Below are 20,556 nucleotides of genomic sequence, written 5' to 3'. Positions count from 1 at the left end.
GTAAAGGTATTAATGTTAAACTTCAGCGAAAGCGAAGAGTTTTAAGTTTTTAAGTTTTTTTTAAAATTAGCACACGCCATACATGTTTTTACTTACATTCTGATTACGTTTCTGGACAGGATACCATGGCAAATACAAATCATCTGTGTCGTGCATTACATTGTGTTCTAAACATTTGAGATGAGATATCTTTTCCAATTCAGAAAATACTTTTTTCCCGCTTTGTGTAAAGTCGCCGCTTCTGCACTTTGGATATATATTATAATCAACATGCAATCTATACTTTATGGAAACTTTTGATATATAGTACTGCAGACTTTTTCTCAATTTTTCTGCCTCATTTAATGGATCCATATTTGTGTCAGTGTGAGTCCACAACTGTATAGCTATAACATTTTCAAATGTTCGTAAAACTACTAGTTCCCTACCTGAAGTATCAAGATCAAAAAGCCCAAATGTTCGACTGATAGCAGACATTTGTTTATTGTCTAGCATAAACATGCTTACTTCATATTTCCTAATAAAGATACAAAGAATATGATTGAAGAATGCCGGAGGTAAAAATTCGAATTCAAAACACAGCCATGATGACTTTTTGTTCTTTTCGGTAGCAAAATATGTGCATACATTTTGCCAGTTTGTGTCTTGTATCATAAATGGCATGTATAAAACATCTTTCAAGTCTGTATTCCTATATTTCATAAGAATATCAAATTTGTTCATTACCTTCAGAAGGTAAGACTTGTGGGTAACAAAATTGTAATATTGATTTGAACTAAGCAATTCCGAAATAATTAAGTCGCTCATTTCTCCCGTGACCTGCAATTTTTGGAAATCTTTTGTTGCCATAACCCTAACGCTTAACTTATGTCTGTCTGTCATAAAACATCTAAACGCTTGTGCTAACCACTTAGGATCAAGAATTACATAATCTTCTAAGTCGTCATCTGCGAAGAAAATAATGTTTCCTACTTCATGGTTAAAGTGCAAAAATAGTAATAACTCCTTATAATCTGAAATGCCAATTCGTTTGTCTCTTGCGATTTCGATTAACACTTGTAACTGTAGAATAAAAGTTCCGTTTGCTTTTAATTTCCGTAGAAATTCCTCGAGAACAACCCATCTAACCGGCACTTTCACACCCCAACCTGGCAGCCTTTTTATATGCTTGGAAATTTCTTTACGTATCTCATCAAACATTCCGTTATCGTCACTAGTAGTTGAGCAAACGAAAACCTCTCTCAGAGTGCCTGTGTTTTCAGAACTAGCATTTCTTGCAATATTACACAGTTCATCACGAAAAGTGTTTGTCTTTTCGTCCAATTCTTCTAACTTTATAAAAAAAATTATATCTTATTGATTGCTATCTTGAATAAAGTACACATTCTAGCATCATCTGTTCAAAATATGAAATTCTTAAATGCGAATTAGATTTCGATAATTATTTATTACGGCAATTACTATGTTTGTTCAGCAATATTTGCAAAATATCATATTTGTACGTGATTCAATAATATAATGATACACTACGACTTTTCTTTTTATTATTCCTATTTGAAATATAATAAAAATAACTGACTAGACTAAATTTAATGTACAAGTGACTACAGTAAATTGAGTTTTTATAGACAATTAGCTTGCAGTCAATTTAGTAATGTTCAGTATATTACCTTTTTAGACAATTCAGAATAATATTGATGTTTATAATGAGTTGTACGACTTTGCCCCCTCAGAGCTATAGAAAAACAGAACATTAAAGGGTGTTACACGGACTCTTTTAAGACGATAAACGGACTCTTTTTAGTTGTTACACGGACACTTTTTATGAATAGAATCACTCGTGCATGATCAGTGAGTTCATGGGCACTTTAACTTTCAATTAGATTTGAACTTTTTGGTTCACCGACATATTTCCTGTCTTTTTTTTAAATAAAATATTTACGTTAGCATCAATATATATATTTTTTTAAACATTTCCAGTAAAATACTATTCATATCAGTACACTAAGGGATTCAACATTTAATTTCAAAAAGGGATGGGGGTATGTTTAAACTCCTTACAAAACATATTTTGATCCCAAATTTTATGAGAAAAAAATTACTATGGTAAAGCAAATCACAAATGAGTAGGGGCAATAAGGCCCTTATTTGGCCCAAAAATTACTGCAAATTTAAAAGTTATCATACATATTTTAAAATTACTGAAAAGTATCTCAGGTAGAGGGTATTCAGAAAAACAAAATAATTTTGGACATTAAACAAGTTACCATGGCAACAAATCATGCCTTAATTTGCATATTTTGTAAAATTTTGTGATTTTCCTTGTTTTTCATCAAATTGTTAAGTATATTTTCGATTGGAAAAGTATGTGCGCACCCAAGAAACAACTTTATGTTTGGTGAGATTTTGTCAATAGTAATGATAAAGCTTCAGTTAAATTATTTTGTTGTTTCTGGGCTGCGCACGATGTTTCCACAACAGAAATAAAGATAGAAAACTGCATAAATTCTGAATTTTTATCGTTTTTGTGAAAACAGTATATATTATGACGTAATTGTGACGTCATCATTTAAGAATCTTAATGTTTTTTATTTATATTTCTTGACTCTATGCATTTCTAAAGATTATGTTCCAATTTGAAAAAGTTATCAAACATTTTATTTTCTTGGGCCAAAACCAGACCTTAATTGTTAATATATTCAGAAAAGAACATATCACACCCGTTTCTTATGGAGCAAAATATTCGGTCAATAAACGTATTTTCTTTAATACATGGACATGAATACCATTTTGGACAATGCTGATTTTTCGAATACCGTATATATATAATATTGTTAATTTAAAAACATTATAAATATTGGGTGATGGCGTTGTAAAGGTAAATAGTTAATATATTCAGAAAAGAACATATCACACCCGTTTCTTATGGAGCAAAATATTCGGTCAATAAACGTATTTTCTTTAATACATGGACATGAATACCATTTTGGACAATGCTGAAAGTAAAGAAATGATGATACCGACGTTTATATTTCAATCAAAAGAGACAGGAAATATGCAAATGAAAATCAAATCTCACCAAAAGATAAAATCCTTATTAACTCACCAATTCACGATTGATCATATAAGTAAAAAGTGTTTTCTTTTGTTACATTTATATTGTTATTGAATTTATATTTAAGTTGCCTTCAAATCTATCAGGGGCGGATCCATCCATTTTAAGAAAGGGGTTCCCAACCCAGGAAAAAAATGTCCAACTATATGTCTCCATTAAAATACATAAATCGTCCAAAAAAGGGGGTTCCAACTCCCGGACCCCCCTCCCCCCACTGAATGTTGAATGCATGTATTTGGCAGCAAACAATTTTTTAAAGGAGGAATAGGGGGCGTGGAACAGCCTGTTTATTTCAAATCAATTTAGCCCCCCCTCTCCCTGTTTTCCCCGCTTTCCGTTTCACCCATAAAATCAAACGATATCTTATTTACCAAAATAATATTTCTTTCATATATTACTTTTTACGAATTTGCATTTTAAAAGTATCAAATGTGACATGAAATGGTTCTTTTTTTTGTCAAATTATTGGATTCCTGATTTTATTTTGTAGAAAAAAAACTCGGTTGAAGGGAAATAAAAACAAAAACGTGTTTACTTTATTCTATAACTTACATTAACTGCTTTGAGGCCATTTAAAAATGATCAGTCTTGAAAAATGTAATACTTCTTCCGTGAAACGTCGTACAAGTCAGATACAAAACAAAAGTAACAAAAAAAAGGCCGGAAACAACCTACCGTATAGTTTTTCTGCACTTGTAGTCAGGTTGACCTGACTACTCGTGCAGAAAAACTATCCGGCAACGGTTGTTTCCGGCCTGTTTCTTTGTTACATTTGTATTGTATCTTATACGTAATGAACAATTACTGAACAGTTTAAACCTAGACTGAACATATCTTAATTGACTCAAAGCAAATTATCTGAATGGTTATTACTATGACTTAATGATTGATTGTTCGGATCAAAATGACCGTATCAGATTGAAACTGGTTAAATCGATTTAAACATTGTTGGAGGTCTATCGATGACCCTTAGTTTTTACATGTTCGTCCATTAATCCCTTGTTGAAAACATATCCTTTTATTTCTAAAATTGTACAAAACTATACCTTGAATCGGTCAGTGTTGGTACCAACAGCAATAACAGGTGGATTTTGTGTCTTGCAAATTCGCCCTTTTTCTTTTGTGTTCTTTAACGCCGAGCAAAAGCAGTGAAAGATGTTAAACCACCGTTTAATATAATCTACAACACGCAAATTATAATATATTAATAAATCATATCTACATATTAACGTGAAAATTATTTCTATGTTACTTGTCTTATATTTCACGTACTATAATGGACATACTAAGGTAAACCTTTTACTATCTTTTTAATATGGTGATTACAAAAAGTATTCTGTTATACAACAAATTCAAATTGTTATAAAATGGCTCAAATAAACAGAGAAAACGAATCAAAGAAAAACACGGAAATGTTACTATGCAGAAAATCACCAAGACTATCACCAAGGAACTGACGTTGTCAGTTTATTTCCGATCTATGAGTTTGACTGTCCCTCTGGTATCTTTCGTCCCTCTTCTATCAACAACTCTAGCTACCCGAACAAGCGTTCTGTAAAAGCTACAAAATTGTGACAATACTTTACAAATCATCTGTTGTTCATATTTGACGTTTCTCATTTTTTTTTAATCTTGAGGTATATCAGTTTTTTTGTTATTCTAAATCAGCAATTCTTACGTTCCGATTAACCTTTTCTTTAATCACTCCAACATTTTAATGAAAAAGTACAATTCAGGCTTTATTAAAACTTTATATTAAATTTTACCCAGTGATATGAGTTTGTTGAATTAAAATTCGTATAAGTAAAGAAGCTCACTTTTATCCTCTTTGTCATTATTTGTTTTCTCCACCAAATATGGAAACTGTTAACCATTCATATACGTTGCGAATTATTTTATTTACATGACACGTTTTTCATACTTTTGCCAAGAGTAAATTTATAAAAATGACCATTCAATTGATATTCATGTCAACACCGAAGTTGTTATACGACCAACATTATCTTCTGCGATACCTGTGTTTTTCTAATTCTATGTTAGTTTGAAGTGATATTCCAATAGACCAGTGAAACGTAATACAACTACTAGTATATCAATTGATAAAAGTATTGGTCAAAAATTTTCAATCTAATATTAAATTTTACAGCTTTTATAAACTGTTGCTATACTTTTTTGGCTAAGGCTATCTAAAAAAAGTAATAAACATATTTCGATAGCAATCTTTTATAATGTATCAAAACTACTCATTTGCTGGTTAAGTCAAATATTTAAAATTATTACAGCTAAAAATGGATTCTTGCAGTTTCAAAACTGATTGAGAGCGATAAAGCTATGTATGTTCATGCCAATTAATTTTTTTTAAAACTTAATCAATAAACTTTTAGATGTTTCAGTCTATAGAAGAAGCGAATCGATAAAAACTTTTCTTATATCCCATAGCGATATTGTCTAATATCAATTGTAAATATGCAGACATTCCATGCGGAAAATACTATCTTCAAAACTTATTGTTCAAATATAAAAAACAATTGCGTCAAAATATGCATTCAGAAGTTAGTAAAAAGCAAACGTTTATGTCCGTGTAAAATTTGAAGTGCTGTGTTTTTCTTATATACATAAATATACAAATGCTATTAGTTCTAATATCAATGCGATACTTTTAAAACATCATAGCGGTGTTTTTGTTATATCAATATTAGTACTTATTAGTATTAATATTTGACAGCTGTACCCATATTTTGACAATTTTACCTTATGTCTGTTTTGTTCACGCATCGTTGTAAATATGACAGAATTTGATGAGAATGTCATACACGTGAAAGGTTTAGCGCTATAAAACCAGGTTCAATTCACTATTTTAATAATTTGAAAATGCCAGTACCGATGGGGTTTAATAAACAATGGTGTAATCAAATAGCTAAGTATCAAAACTATTGTTCACATGTAAAGCATTTAGCAAATTTTATCATGAACGCACCGAAATAATATATATCTGTTTGAATGGTTTAACACTAGTAATGTTTTGGTTCCTGTATAGCATGGTGTTCGTTGTGAGCCAAGGCTCCGCTCCGTGTTTAAGGCCCTACTTTGATCTATAATGGTTTACTTGAAACAAATTATTACTTTGATGGAAAGTTGTCTTATTCGAACTCATGCACCATCTTCTTATATTTCTAAATCTTTAAAATTTCCCCTTATAAGAAACTGCTTTCCAGTCCTCCAAAAGCCTCATTTGGCTGCTGAATCTTTTGTTAAAAGTGCAATATGAACTAGCACACTTCTAAAGCTTTAACAGTAACGACAGTTATGATGGTACAAGAACGATTACGTCAATAAAAATACCATAAAAACACAATGAACGATCTAAATTTGTAAATATAGAAAAGATATATACACATTTCTAACGTCAACAGACATTTACATCTTATTTATTTGTTTTCTAAATATTTTTTTTAGTATTCAATGAAGAAATGAATCTATAACAAGCGATACGGATTGTTATTTTGCACTAAGAAATGTATGCGTATTTATACGATCGGTTACTAGTCAAAAACGAAAGTCAAATCTCTGTGGCAACAATACATGGGAATGCCCTCACGGTCATCGCGATGTGAATCAGCGTCCACGCGGCGAGCTGATTATATTCATAGAGATATCGATTTACCAACGAGGAAAGTCTTTGATATCCAAAAAGAACTGTTTTCCTTCTCAATATTTTTTCTATGTTAATAACAAATACATTTTCTGTTTGACAAGATTTTTGATTTTTGTTGTATCTGAAGCTGTTCAATTTAAAGTCTGAGGCTACTCAGTTAGTATCTTCAAAGTTCGGGACATCAGCATTTGTACATTTTAATTGTTTGGAATATTGATTTTACCATTTGCATATTCATTGGTATTGGATTGGATTGTTTGAATGACTGTTTTTTTTTCCTTTTAAGTAATGATATTTTTTGTCTATTTCGATATTACCCATGTGGATGGGCTATAGCAGTGGGACCTCAAGGGTGGATCCAGCCGTTTTCAAAGGGGGGTTTCAAACCCAGGATAAAGGGTGGGGGGGAGTTCCAACCATATGTCCCACTTCAAATACGTTGATCGGCCACTGGACCTATATTAGAATCTAATAGGCCGGTAGACTATTTACAGCCGCATTTAAATTCCGCCATTGCATCATCACTTCAAATAGAATTAGTCGGTTAAACCATGTGATTGAAAACAATAGACTGAACAGGTTGTTAACACTTTCAACTATCAATAGGGTCAAGCAACATTTTCGAAATTATAAGTTCATGTAAGCTTTTATTTTGTTACAGATACGAAATTTTAGTGATATTGATCCTCAAACATTAAGCCGGTCATGAACTAAGTTTGTAAATTATGTTTGCGGTTTTCTTGACATGCATTGTGACGTGTCATCGTATTCGTTGTATATTAGAAAACTATAGCAGTTATATTAGAAAAGTATCGCATTCAAAAATTTTTGATATAAAAAAAAACCAACATCGCTATGATATAAAACAAACATCGCATTGATATAATAAAATATAGCAGTATCTTTTACTTATAAGTTATATTGGCTTATCAAACAATTGAATTCATCTCAATTGCATTCGACTGAATTTGCTACATGATAATTATGGAATGTTTACATCAACAAATGATAAATCGTGCATTTATGTTCCATTTATTCAACAATTCAATTTTCTCGTTTAAATACACCTTGCTTGTTATTACATAAAATAATTCATGGAAATTATACAGCAGACGTATGTCGTGTTAAATCTTACCCTGTTTTAAGAAAAGAGTCAATACTTTATACCGAGAAATCTGCCTTTCTTCGTACAAATGCTAACATTCGTCTGAAATGTCCCACAATGCAACTCGTTGATATAAGACAATATCGCTCGTTGATATAAGACAATATCGCTCGTTGATATAAGACAATATCGCTCGTTGATATAAGAAAAGTTTTTATCGATTCGCTTCTTCCATAGACTGTGTTTCATTTGATTTTCCAACTTGAGAAACTTGTACGTTTTAATCTTTGTATAATTGACCAATACTTATCAAAGGTACCAAACTTATTATTTATAACGCCGGACGCGCGTTTCGTCTATAGAAGATTCATCAGTGACGCTTTATGGAAATGACCATATACACGACCAACAAAGTCGTCCTTGAAATAGTAAATTTAAAAAAATGACCAAATAATTTATATTCATGTCAACATCGAAGTTGTTACACGACCAACCAAGTCGTTCCTAGGTTATAGCGCTACTTATTGGTTATGGCTGACTATGCTAATTAAGTAGCTTCACTCAGACAAAGACATTTTGAGCCTTTGTAATATATTGCGATACTTTTGTTATTTGTCGGCAAAATAAACAAATATTTGCGGAAGTAATTCATCTAATGGTTACATATATAGTATTCTATGATTTTAAGGAAAACTGTATTACTATCGGCTTTGATGATTTTTAATGTTTTGCTTTATTTTTATAGTTTAACGCAACCAATCACAACTAACAAAATGCCTGAACTTTCGAAGGTAACATACACTGCCAAAACTAGACTTGGTAAGCTCGTGTATATCTGACATAATTTTTAGCATATTCATTCTTCTTCTTAAACTTGATAGGTACAGGTATATAAAATATTTAAATGATCATGCATACATTAAAAGTCTGCACAGTGAAATAATATAACTCTGTAATAATGAAATGATAAATAATACCTCATTTCGAAAGCAATGCAAATATAAAGAAAATGCAAGTACTTAAATAGATTCATTGATAATGTATTTTGTTTTGTTTTGGTGCATAATGTTCAAGCTTATTATGCTTACCACGAGATTTAGATTTTGAGGCATTGATATCCTCAAATGCATTCACAACCAACAAATAAACAGCACAACTGGAAAGAAAAGCTTGAAATGTTCCATAAAATTCGCTGTCGCCTTCAAAGTCCCACAAAGAAAACGAGACAATATCTTTGTTTGTCGTTTCATTATTTCCTATTGTAGCACTTTCAAGTAAATCTAAATGAACATTTTCTAATAGTTTCTTGAATTCCTCCACACGGGAAAAATCTGCGTCAAGATTCCCTTTGTCGTCCTTCGTTAGCGTATTTTCTAGAGCTTTTAGGTCTGACGAAGATAAAGCGTTTTCTGCATTCAATAATGTTCGCTCATCATCTCTTATACTACAAATATGATCGTCTGAAGATTGTAAATCAGACGAATCTGTTTCATTTAATAATATTTCTTCGTTCGTTAAAGTTGATATTTCAGGATACCGATCGTTTATGTCGACTGATGTGGTGTCAGACACGTATTGAATGTCTTTATCTAACGCAAAGGTTTCTGGAGAACCAATTTTTCTATTTTCCAATGCTATCTGCAATTTCTGTCCACATTCTCTTTCAGATTCTGTATGAATATATGAAGAATTAAAAACAATTTATACACGTTTTAGCTTTCTAAAAAGCTATGGACTGCTTCGCTCAACCCTTATTTAAGGTAATATGTGTGCTAGTATTGCATATACCGACTCTCAATAAAGCTTTATGTCTTATATGTCTTATTATGCATTTTGTTGTTAATTAGTATGTGGTATTTATATATATTGATTGATAAAAAATGGATGTTCTTTCAGAGTGTCTGTGTACGTTATATACCCCTTCTTTTTAAAAAAAATCGAAATTTCTTGATGAAAATTAAAACAATTATAAATAGAAACGACTCTGGAGGTGTGCCTAGATTGTCAAAAGTTATAAACTACAGATAATGCATTTCTGTAAACATTGTATATGAACATTGTTTAGCAAAGCAAATCGTGCAAATTGCAGAGTAACAAAGCAAATAAAAACGTATTAATAATTGATATTTCAATATTGAATTTATCTGTGAAATGTATGCATAATAAAACGGACATGAATTAATGACATTTCATCGGAACTGAAATACACATAGTCAATGTTCCGGCATTTGATGTCTTATCCTGGACGAGAAAAGTCTGTAATTCTTTATCTCATTTAAGCCAATAGTTGTTGCTGTATCTCAGCCGCATCCAATCAGCATCTATACGGGATAAGTAATTTATTCACGATGGCGTGTATTTCGATTGAAACTAATAGCTCCGCATCGTGATGCGAAGCAATCATACAACATTAAAATCAACAATGTTTGAACCGCAGTTTGCTTTTGCAAATTTGTAACGTCATCCCCGTCGCTGAGTTAGTGTAAAGACACTATCGACACAATTCACTGCTTTGTTTTAGTAGTTTCACCTGGTATTGTGCATTTATATTATTTTTGAAAGATATATATACATCATAAAAAATCAATGGTACACAGATATATATTATTTTATTTAAGCCAGAGGACAGTATAATGAAATATCAGAAGGAACAAATACTTAAATGATTAATCTGTCGAATCGAACTCTGTAGAATATGTTTAATTTAGGTTTCAAATGTATATCCGGTGATCCTTGAACACATTAAAATTAATAAATTTTATAACACAAATGAATGAATAAGTTCAAAGGTTAAAGGCCCTATAGCCATATCATATTAGATACACTTCTATTTTAACGTTTTCTGTTCGGTATGTTTGAAACTAAATCATTTAAAAACTTTACATTGTAAAGGACTGTCATAAAACCAGATTTACGATTATTATTTTTAGGAATTCAAAGAAATCAAAGTTAATTGTCATCAAAGTGAGAGGTTTAGCTAGCTAAAAAAACCAGGATTTAATCCATCATTTTCTACTAAGGAAATACCTATACCAAGTCAGGTTATGACAGTTGTTATTAATTCACTTCATGTGTTTTAGCTATGGATTGTGCCTATTGGTAAAGGACTTTTCGTTTTGAATTTTCCTTGAAGTTTTTGTTATTTTACTTTTGGCCTTTTTCTAAAAAAAATACCGAGTACCATGTATGCTGAATTATTTTCGGAGTTTAGTATGACTTCCATTATCACTGTACTAGTAAACATAATTTTTAAGGGGCCAGCTGAAGGATGCTTACGGGTGCGGAAGTTTCTCGCTACATTGAAGACCCATTGGTGGGGTCGGCTGTTGTCTGCTCTATGGTCGGGTTGTTGTCGCTTTAACACATTCCCCATTTCCTTTCTCAATTATATGAATCCTAAATTACGGTAACTAGTGCAGTCTGATCTGTAAATAAAAGTATATTGATACCGTCACCCCCTTAATGTTTGAAAGTGGAAATATTTAACGGCAGAATGCATTGGGCAAAAAATAGGTGGTGTGCGTCTTATAACTTTGAATTTTTCGAAAAACTAAGGATTTTCTTATCCCAGAAATATATTACCTCAGCCGTATTTGGCACAACTTTTAGGAATTTTGGATCCTCATTGCTCTTCTACTTCGTGCTTTTTTGGCTTTATAAATATTTTGATATGAGCGTCACTGATGAGTCTTATGTAGATGAAACGCGCGTCTGGCGTACAAAATTTTAATCCTGGTACCTTTGATAACTATTATTACACTTATAGACAACACACTGGTCTTAATTGAGAGAATGTTGCTGCACATAAGACAAATTATAACAACTTTGAAATTATCTTTATAAGAACGTTCAAACCAAAGAATTTGAAAGCAAAGGAGTAATCAATACCTAAAAACAAGAGAGGAATTTTGACTAAAAGGAACCCAAAAAGTGCTAAAGTGCTCATATTCCTTTCTCATATAATATTAAAAATATGATTCGAAAATAACTGAATAACCCATTCAAGAAATGTTCAATATACATATAAATGTATTTACGGTTGAACAAACGCATTTACTTTAATGGGACAAAACAGAAGAAGAAAAAAATAAACACTGCCGATGCAATATCACCAATATATCCAGATAATACTGCAGGTCATTGGACCGAGCATTCTTGAAATTGAACAAAAACATGAAATAAAAAGGGTAATACCTGGTGCGTATAACAACGAAAGCGCTAAAAGGTAATTAAATTAAGTTAGAACAATTTCCTTAATAGATAGCGACCTCGTTGGCCAAGTGGTATAAGAAGTCGAACTACTGTTTCACTAGCCAGACAACACTAAGGTTGTGACTTCGCATCCCACACGGGTCATGTGCACTCCACTCCAATCTTAATTGACTGGTGTCAGTTTACTTATCGAAGTTTGGTGGCTGTCTCCGGGTAATCCAGCTTCATCCAGCAAGGAAAACTGACACTACAATAAAGCACAATGATGTTGAAATTGGCTTCAAACATCAATCAAATAATATCCCCAAATAACTTTTGAGGGAGGAAAGGAAAGCTCTATCGAAGATTTGACCATTCAAAGGAAGTTCGAGTTTCATGTATATTAATCTTAACATGACAATTCGTACATGACCTGTAAAACTCCAGAATAAAGTCTTTAAAATTTTTCGAATATCGGAAACATGAATATCTGAAAAAGAACTTATTTTCATCTGAACCATCAAAGATGTTTTCCAAATTTAATTCAAATATATAAAGCAAAAAATAGGTATCATATTTCAGAAACATTACGTCCCTCCTTAGAGCATATTTATGGATCTATAAGCAATCTATTTAACTTAAACTGTACGCATGTATACATTACCAAGACTGGGAGGCAACCAGGAACCATCATTAACACTTAATGTACATTTTTTTCTGTGGATGTCTATTTCGTTCTTATCATGTAATTTCGTAACGTTATCCGGTCTTTCCCATACTAATTTTTTGGTTAATGATGTTTTTCCGGCATTTTCTTTTCCAATTATTATAACTCGGAAATAGTGTCGTACTGCAATGTCTCCATTTTTAATTATTTCATGATAAAGCCGCACATCATCTTCTTTCATCAATTTTATTTGATCAGGTATATCTAAAACAAAAACACAAAAAAATTCCGATTAAGATCATAATATTGTCTTCTTATATTTTCATAGTGTGTAATGAATCTATTATAAAGAAAGGCTTTCGTTGGGTTAATCATGTTCAAGTTTAATAAATCAAATTGTAATGTCTTCAAATTATGAACTATCTATTTTTTCATGTTCAGTTAGGTTCCGGTAAGATTGATTCGTTATAGCCTCTTAACAACACGTCTTATTATATATATGTATATACCAGTATATATATTTTTTCAACTATATCCATACTTGAGATAAATCAGGATCGAATGAGGAAAGCATATATATATATGATTTCCTCACTCGATCATGATCAATCATAAGTATGGATATAGTTAAAATATATGTGGAGATTGCACTTAAAGTTAAAAATCAAAGAACATACATGTATCTGTGAATTGATATTCGCAGGACAAATTGACTTTCTTGTGAACTATGACACCACATCACTAGAATGTTGACAAGCAATGTTTTGTAGTGCATAAATTTGCTATTTACATCCGCTAAAATCAATAAAGATATTTCTCTTTGAATTCATTTGATTATCCACCAACTTTTTTATATATCTTGTGCGATTATTTTTTGAAAGTCTTTGGTATAAAAGATCCACTTAGAACAAAAGTTGAATGTCAAAGTCAGCTTGCAAATCGATATACTGTGATGATAAGCTTTTTGACTGCATATAAAATAAGTTGCTTCGCCGTGCGCAGCTGGATACGACCGCAGAAATCCAACCCAGATCCGTTCGGGCAAAAATAGACACAATATTCACACTTGATATAGATCTGAATTTGGATTGTAGTTAGATATTTGACACATAATAGATTTCTGACACAGAAAAACTGTAGTGAAAGAACTCAACATACGTTATATGATTTTAATTTATACTCAATGTTTTGCTTTTGTGCAATACATTATGCTGTTGTGAATTGCCCCCTTTTTTCCCCCCAAAAAAAACCACCCTCTCAAAAAGAAAAAACTACCCACCTTTATTTCATTTACTGCAAAACACAGTATACAGGGAACAGTTAAGTCAGAACATTCAGAAATTGACAACGAGGGTTGGTCGACGTCAAAATCTCAGAAAAGCAATGATTTAAGTTTTTTCCATTGTGAACGTTCCTTTTGAGTGAAACGACATTCAAACTTTGACTGCACATTGAATATATATACGACTCGATAGTATAGGCTTGTGTTTCCTTAAAGAGTGTTGCTTCTTGCAAGGACACTGTGTTATCAAGGGTTTTAAATGATCAAGTTCATTGTATTCCAATGGATGTTTTACGCACCTTTCGCCTTGTTTAAATGAGTATATGTTCATAACAAACAAAAGCTAATAGATTATTGTAGGATTTTTGAATTTTGAATTTTGAATGGTGAATTAATAATTGATAAGTTATGAATTTTGAATTTTGAATGATCCTTCTCGACTTTCGTAAAAAAAAACAAATTCAAGAACCATATAACAAAAGAGCACTCACATGAAGAAAAGATAAATTATTAATATTTACATGAACATCACTAAATGAAAACGACCCTTTAAACTATTTTTATAAAAATTATTGTTTATGTCTTCTAGAAAAAATAAAATAACAAAAAACGCCGAAGAAAATTCAAAACGAGGAGTCAATTTAAAACAAATGACAGAATCAACAGATCAATACAAATCAAACGACTGGGTAAGAACTGTTTTATCCTGAATTGGTATAGACATTTGAAGGTGGTACCCAACACCTTCACTAAATTAATTTAACTCGTTTAATTTTCAAAAAATTTGAACCAACCATTTTATCAGAAAAATTACACTGGTTAAATAGCAGTTTTGAAAAACACTAATTTTGATCAATGAGAGACTAAATATTCCCTTAACAACACAAATTATTTAAAACGTTAAGCTGATTTTACAGAGTTATCTCCCTGTAGTGTTATAAATCACCTTAATTTCTTGTGTAGAATCTAATTATTGGTTCATATTATTTATATTTATAGCAGCGTTTTGAAACTATTAAACTGTATTATATATCTGAGTTTGTATGATTATAGCAATGTTGCATTTTATTGAAAATATACCCAAATTTTCAATATAAAACTCAGCTACATGCTCCTTACTCGATTTTTCCATGTGATCTATAACAATAAACATAAAATGCATTTTTATTGCTTAGACATTCAAATGCAAGAAATTAACAGAAAAAGTGTTGTTTTTCATTTATCCTGTCGACATGAAATACTAACACTGTGTATTTTTCAACAACACGAACCCCATCACTATGACAACACTTTATTCAAGATACTCTTGAAGCAATACAATTTATAGAATATACATTTTTACATTAAGTGCCTCAGTGTATTATAAATATCAAGAACTATATGAACCATGATTAAACATTCTACAAAATACTATGTGGAGCAGAATGACAATCAATTCAGATGATAAATAAGGAATACAACTGCATATTGGAACCAGAGAAGATCGCAAGGTACTCTTGAAGGGTGAGCAAGTCCTTTTATCCACACGAGAAACTTATTGCGTTGCTCCCATTAGTAGCGTTGATCAGTTATATCAATTGATTAGGAATTTATACACAATAACAGATTGGAAATTGGTTCTTTTCTTTCTCTAAGATATCACCAAATTCCTTAATCCTCGGTAACTTTAATGTTCTAACTCTGATAAAGAATAGCCGAGATTAAACATTTTATGTAACGAAAATAAACATATCAATGATACGTTATGATAACACAAAAAAAGGCGCAGACTACTTAACTAGTAATATCTTTGTTAACGAAACGTCTACCAGCAGTGCATCGGCCCAAAGGTTAAAACTATTCGAAGAATTCAGGATTATGATTTATTATCGCCATTTCACGAAAATTCTTTGATTTTACTGTTTGGTAATTTCTTACAAAGCACAGTAGAGTTATAAGAAATTGTCACTTGTAACTAAACACACACGTGACGTTGTCATTGAATTTAACAACATCGTCATAGGTAAAATAGCGATAAACTGATTATCATTGGTCATCTCAAATCGATTGCTTTTCTCACTTTCATCGTACTGGCCCAAGCGAGAAAATAAATCTTGTTGAGATGACCAACGATAATCTATAAGTATGGAAGACGAGTGTTGAGTCAACATTAGAACATTAGTGGCGACTGATTTAAAACTTGTTTAACTATCTTTTATCATTCAGAGAAATAAAAATGAATTGACAAAATTCTTATTACGCAGACACCTTAAAAAAGACATAATAATAATAATAATAATAATAATAATAATAATAATAATAATAATAATAATAATAATAATAATTATAATAATAATAATAATTATAATAATTATTATAATAATAATAATAAAGATAAAGATAACAATAATAATTATAATAATAAAATAAATAAAAATCATAATTATAATAAAGATAATTGCGCGTAACGTTACGTTATACAGAAATGTTCCGTATGTAACGTCACATCCTTTGTTTCTTCGTTATGCTTTCAAATATAGATACTGATATACGTTCCACTGTCATTTATTGTTGTTTTGGATATTTCAAAACAAAAACAAAACGATGGAAATGATGTAGAAATAAAAATTGATAAACCTCTGCGGTACAATGTAGCGGGTGTTTATTTTTCGGGCTCAGGCGGTGTTAATTTTAGGCATTAGCACCCAGTGTTAATAGGATCACATGTGACTATGGTTGGGCATATGATAGGAAGTAGAAATTAACAAAAGCCGCGTGTCCGATGAAATTAATGGATGATATAAGAAATTTACACAAGAAATAATAATAAAAAATAATAGTAATAATGAAAATAATAATACTCATTTTTGATATAATCATTATTTTAACATAAATTCACAGGTTCAATGTGAAAGCATGTTGTATCAGAAATCTTATCTAGATGACAATACAGTGTTAATAAAATACAAATAGCTTTTCCATGATAATGTTATAATATTCACTATTCAAATATTGCCTTATCAGAAATTGTTTCTGAGAAAACATATAGTGAACATGAAAATGTCTTTATATGTAGATTAATGTTTCATAAACGAAAACAAATTGTGCGTCCTTAATTGGCCTAGTTTCACTGATGACGAAGATTGTGTTCTATTTGTAGTAATCGCAATCTTGTCTTATTTTCGTCGAATGTGACATCAACGTATTATTACTAAGGTATCATTCGATTTTTTTAAATAAAATGGATAAAAGGAACTTGATATATTTATAAATATGCTGAGGCCGAACAATGTTAATTTTTCCGCTTTAACAAAAAGTTTAGCATGTTTAGTGCCGCATGTTAGGAAGATAATTTAATCATAATATTCAAAATAATGACGATAAAAATGTTAATATTTGAAATGATAAAAAAAAAATTATCATCATAAGACTAATAATAAATAAAATTCATACTTTATTCATATATTGATGGATCAGAAATCGAGTGAACATTTTTGAGTTTCTTTTTCATTTACCCTTTCGACGCTCATTTTTTACGTGTACATTTCATTATTTACACTAAATTCGGAACCTTATGACGAAAAATACATATTCAATGCATTTGACGTGATGGAATCAGATTTTTGGCTAAATTGTACTCAAATAACAAAAACAACGAATGGTCTTATGTTGGGGTATTACAAAGATTTATTCCTATAGAGCACGTACAATTTGACAAAGGTCATATTTTGTGTTAAATACACTATTGTGTGTCTTATTTGTTATGTTTGATATGGTTTCGACTTATGAGTTTGAATATTCTTTAGCTATTGTCCGCATTTTTTCTTTTTTAATATTATTGAAATAATAGATTATCGGTGATCATCTCAACGAGATTGATTTTCTCACTTGAGCTGGGACGGCGAAAACGAGAAAGGCAATCGAGTTGAGAAGAACAAATGTAATCTTTTGATCGCTATTTTACCTATGACGACGTTTCATGTCAATTTCGTTAGCAACGCCACGTGCAGGCTTATTTTCTAGCGATAAATTTCCATCTCAAGCGAGTAACATGATATGAAAATTATCACAAAAAAAATCAAAGGAAAAAAGCACAAAATAGCAATAATATTAGATATCCCGTAATTGTTCAGCTGGAAAATTAAATGATAGTTTCCCGTTTTGTAGTGAGTAGTAATAATAATGATCATAATTATAAATATAAGTAATATTTTTATTGTTGATATGCATGTAATCTTCAATTTGTATTAGATTGTGGAAATAAAGGATTGTTTTAATAACATACACGATTAAAAATTATAATAAACATATATGTTATGTACTATAGCAAAGCTAGATTTGTTTTTAGAATTTACCTGAATTTTCAATATTAGGCACAAGTTCAGGTCCATGCTCTGATATTGAGTTTTCCAAGTGATCTTGAATAATATGATAATAAGATTAATACTATTAATAATAATGATGCATGTTATAATGATATCACTTGTTATGATAACAATGTTATCATAATATTCAAATAGTAATAATAATATTAATACTAAAAATAATATTAATACTAAAAATAATAATTATGAGAGTTTTTTAAGTGTCCATATCATATTATTGTGAAAAAAATATTTGACTTGGTCAGTGTTGTTGTGAAAATATGGCAGCTAATTAATGGTCGTGTTTTGAACCGAAGTTTACTGGTTGTAACATTTGTAAACAATCAAAAAAGAAGCTTGAATATTCAGGAAGGCACGCGTTTAACATGCACTATAAGATATATACAGTTTTTCGGTTGACGGAGCGATTTTTACTTTTGTTGACTGGTTGCATGTTGCGAATTCCGGATTTTTACTAGAAGGTCAGGCTGAGGTATTTACATACGGAAAACTGGTCTGTGGATTGTTTTTCTGGCAGCAAACAATTCAATAAAAAATTCTTCTAAATTTGGACGAATTAAAGAATTTTTTTTCAGAATAAAAGTTTTTGTATATAAGTTTTATAATAAGAACTAACAATTTAGTGATTAAAAAACATGTTCATCATTTTTTTTTATTGGAGTTACATATGACTTTAAAGAGGCACTAGCTGTCAAATTTTCACCGATTTTAATCAAATTCTCATATTTGATTTATAAGAATGTAAAGCATTTATCTGACCTATTGAAAGCCTAAAATAAAGAATTAACAGGGTACGGGCATGAAAATACGTAGTTTCGTTTCGTGTGTATTTTAGTCTGGATGCCATCTAATTAATTATTGAGTTGAATTTCATATTCATAAATGTTTATCATCGTTTTTACCTGTATAAGAATATTTTTTTATGGATCGAATCATTCAATCAAATGATTGACCTTTGTTTCCCTTTCAATGTTGACATTCTTTCCCTTTGAATAATTTTACACATACAATTCACGTGTTCTCCATCTCAAGGTAAGGGCTTATACTAAAGTTAATATGCAAACAGATTCAACGAGTTTGAATTATTCATCTACAAGTGAATAATTCATAATCAATGTTTTAAGCTTATTTTGACAAAATTAAACCATACTGGCTGCTAAAAGCTAATTATCATTTCGCTATTTGCAATTTCATTAATGATTTCGCAAAACAAAATATATTAGACAAATGGTTCAAATTGTATAATAAATGCTGTACTTCATTGGAATATACCTGAATCTTCAATATAAGACACAATTTCAGGTACATGCTGTGCTTTTAATCTTTCAAAATGATCTAAAATAAGAATAAAGATAACAATAATATTAATAAAGTTATTAATGATTATAATGAATAATTTCTATTTAGATATTGTATAAGAAATCGTTTTTTAAATGAAAATATTCCTTAAATGAAAAAAAATCTATATACGTATGGTTTGGGGTTTTTTGTTGTATTTTTGCAAATACAAAATTCAATTGTATTGTTTGCTAGTGCTGCAACCACATTCAATGAAGCTACACATCACACGTTGTCGAAATCTTTACTGATTAGTATTATAAACTCTTAACGTTCGAGACTTCTTGAGTTAATTTGGTATAACCTTTTGAAATATTTTTACCTCGATGCTCTTTTTATCTTAGAGTGCATTTTTATCTTTTACAAATATCTTTCTGTAACAATATCTTATGCCCTTTGATGAGGAGGACAATTAAACATTTAGTACAATGAGTGGACTTTGCATAACGGAAGTGATCAACGACCTTGACCAGCTATACAGCCTTCACACGGTCAATGGATTCTGCAAGATATAGAACTGGATTTGTATACTTTCACTGAAATAATGTTTTAGTTTAACGCGTACAAAGAGCGTTTAGCCGACTGTTGGCAGGATTTTGGACTTTTGAAAGGCTGGGGCTTTTCTGCTTCAGGCATAGATTACCTTGGCTGTGTTTGTCAAAACTTTTAGGAATTTGATCCTTAGTGCTCTTCAGTCTTGTACTTTTTTTACCTTTTTGACTTTTTTGTATTTTAGCGTCACTGATGAGTCTTTTGGAGACGAGACGGGCGTCTGGGGTTTCTACAAAATTTATTCCTGGTGTCTATGATGAGTTTATTTACCAACATCACTGAATTAC

General features: G+C 30.8%; 1 protein-coding gene across 1 annotated transcript in view; it reads right to left on the bottom strand.

The window, feature by feature from the left end:
- Positions 1–20,556, bottom strand: part of LOC139526402 (uncharacterized) — a 65,149-nt gene that overhangs the window by 5,592 nt on the left and 39,001 nt on the right. Inside the window, exons 3-8 of the mRNA XM_071321546.1 lie at positions 19,652–19,714; positions 18,350–18,412; positions 12,731–12,997; positions 8,964–9,545; positions 4,162–4,295; positions 97–1,332 (exon numbers count right to left, since the gene is read on the bottom strand). Of these exons, the coding sequence (XP_071177647.1) occupies positions 97–1,332; positions 4,162–4,295; positions 8,964–9,545; positions 12,731–12,997; positions 18,350–18,412; positions 19,652–19,714 (2,345 nt within the window). The remainder of the gene's footprint in view (positions 1–96; positions 1,333–4,161; positions 4,296–8,963; positions 9,546–12,730; positions 12,998–18,349; positions 18,413–19,651; positions 19,715–20,556) is intronic.

This window comes from Mytilus edulis, chromosome 6, assembly GCF_963676685.1.
Source record: "Mytilus edulis chromosome 6, xbMytEdul2.2, whole genome shotgun sequence".
Lineage (NCBI taxonomy): Eukaryota > Metazoa > Mollusca > Bivalvia > Mytilida > Mytilidae > Mytilus > Mytilus edulis.
Note: the sequence above shows the minus strand (reverse complement) of the source record. Positions and strands in the feature narration are given on the sequence as shown.